Here is a 2,500-nt window from a genome sequence, read left to right as displayed (position 1 = left end):
TGTGCGTGTGTGTTGTGTGTGTGTGCGTGCTTGCTTGCTTGTGTGCGTGTGTGTCTGCATGCGTGTGTGCGTGCCTGCGTGCGTGTGTGTATTGTGTGTGTGTGCGTGTGTGTGTGTCTGCGTGTGTGTGTGTGCGTGCTTGCGTGTGTGTGTTTGTCTCCAGGTACCTCAGAGGACAACGTCCATCTCCCCAGCCCTGGTCAGGAAGAACTCCCCCAGCGGAGCCCTGGGTCTGGGGCCGCACTCCGCCCCCCTGCTCGTCCGGGCCAGGTGTGTGTGGAAGTGTGTTTAAGTGTGTGTGACGGTCTGCTTGTTGTTTTGTGTGGTGTTGTCCTGCTTTGTCTCCCCCTGTAGGACTACCTTGCAAGCAGGTGGTCAACCCAGAATGCCGGCAGGTAGCCGGGTTGATTAGGATCAGCTGGCCTGTCCCCCTGGAGGGGCTGGTAGGATCAGCTGGCCTGTCCCCCTGGAGGGGCTGGTAGGATCAGCTGGTCTGCCCCCCTGGAGGGGCTGGTAGGATCAGCTGGCCTGTCCCCCTGGAGGGGCTGGTAGGATCAGCTGGTCTGCCCCCCTGGAGGGGCTGGTAGGATCAGCTGGTCTGCCCCCCTGGAGGGGCTGGTAGGATCAGCTGGCCTGTCCCCCTGGAGGGGCTGGTTAAATGTCCCCGTTGTTCTGGGAGATCTTTCTCCTCGCTGACCATTTCTGTTGTGTTGTGGCATTAAGGTTTTGTGGCAGTTTACACCTTAACAACACCTCTCATTCACCTTAACAACACCTCTCAGTTTACACCTTAACAACACCTCTCATTCACCTTCAACACCTCTCATTCACCTTAACAACACCTCTCATACACCTTCAACACCTCTCATTCACCTTCAACACCTCTCATTCACCTTCCAACACCTCTCATTCACCTTCAACACCTCTCATTCACCTTCCAACACCTCTCATTCACCTTCAACACCTCTCATTCACCTTAACAACACCTCTCACTCACCTTAACAACACCTCTCATTCACCTTAACAACACCTCTCACTCACCTTAACAACACCTCTCATTCACCTTCCAACACCTCTCATTCACCTTCAACACCTCTCATTCATACTGTTCATGCATCCACTCACACCCCTGATCACTGATGGACTCACCTCATCCTTACTGTTTGTGAGCTTTATTTAGTCTTTAGTTAATAAATATATTTTGTTTTCCCTGCATCCTCACATCGGTCTCCCCTCCTTGGCATGTCTTTGAGCCGGGCATGACGTGTGTGTGCTCCTCTGTGTGTCATAACTGTGTGTGTGTGTGTGTGTGTGTGTGTGTTTCAGTAACCCAGACCTGCATGGTTCGGAGCTTTCCCTGGACACAGCGCTGCAGAAGACCTCCAACTCCTCTTCCTCATCCTCTTCCTCTCAGGGAGTCTCTGCTGAGGGGAGAGGTACACACACACACACAGACACACACACACACACCCACCCACACACACACACACACACACACCCACACCCACACACACACACACTGTGAGAGCGAGTGGGAGGATGAATGGAGGGAAGGATGGACATGCATCAGTTGACAGAAATATTTAATATACATAGACCTGGCAGACACCTGACACATCATACATTACCTGCCAACTTGATATGGACTGTATGAATCAGCTAGTGAACTGATCTGGGATCATCTAATCTAGTCTGCTGGAACTGTGGGATAATTGTCCTTCATTTTGATAGGCCTAGCCCAGCAGGAAGGTTCCCCTACAGGAGCCAATCAAGAAGCCAAACCCCAATTGGAGGAGGGACGAGAGTCGGCCAGACCCATCAGACCTGCTGTGAGTACACACACACACACACACACACACACACACACACACACACACACACACACACACAGCGTATGTCGATACCTCCCTGTTTCTCTCTCCTCTCTGGACAGTCTTCTACTGGCCTCCTCTTCTGCTGCTCATCTGGTCTCTCTTCATTCTCTCATCTGGTTCTCTCTTCATTCTCTCTCCCCCCTCTCTCTCTTTCTCTCTCTACCTCTCTCTCTCTACCTCTCTCCTCTCTCTCTTTGTCTCTCTCTCTGTCTCTCTCTCCCCCCTCTCTCTCTGTCTCTCTCTCTACCTCTCTCTCTACCTCTCTCTCCCTCTCTCTCTCTGCCTCTCTACCTCTCTCTCTCCTCTCTACCTCTCTCTCTCTACCTCTCTCTCTCTCTGCCTCTCTCCTCTCTCTCCTTCTCTCTTCTCTCTCCTCTCTCTCTACCTCTCTCTACCTCTCTCTCTCCTCTCTCTACCTCTCTTTGCCTCTCTACCTCTCTCTCTACCTCTCTCTCTTTACCTCTCTCTCCTCTCTCTCTCGTCTCTCTCTCTCCTCTCTCTCTCTCTCTTCTCTTCCCTCTCTCCTCTCAGAGCTATAAGACAGCCATAGACGATGTCTTGGGGACCATTGGCCCTTTGGCATGGGGGTGTTTCGTACAGGGGTGCAGACTAACATTCTCTTCCTC

The 2,500-nt window shown here is 52.2% G+C and overlaps 1 protein-coding gene across 1 annotated transcript in view; it reads left to right on the top strand.

Annotated features, from left to right (window-relative positions):
• Positions 1-2,500, top strand: part of tnika (TRAF2 and NCK interacting kinase a) — a gene marked incomplete at its 5' end in the record, with an annotated part of 68,820 nt that overhangs the window by 51,968 nt on the left and 14,352 nt on the right. The window contains 3 exons of the mRNA XM_084451184.1: positions 164-270; positions 1,327-1,436; positions 1,732-1,829. Of these exons, the coding sequence (XP_084307310.1) occupies positions 164-270; positions 1,327-1,436; positions 1,732-1,829 (315 nt within the window). The remainder of the gene's footprint in view (positions 1-163; positions 271-1,326; positions 1,437-1,731; positions 1,830-2,500) is intronic.

This window comes from Borostomias antarcticus (genome assembly GCF_949987555.1).
Source record: "Borostomias antarcticus genome assembly, chromosome: 16".
Taxonomy (NCBI): Eukaryota; Metazoa; Chordata; class Actinopteri; order Stomiiformes; family Stomiidae; genus Borostomias; species Borostomias antarcticus.
Note: the sequence above shows the minus strand (reverse complement) of the source record. Positions and strands in the feature narration are given on the sequence as shown.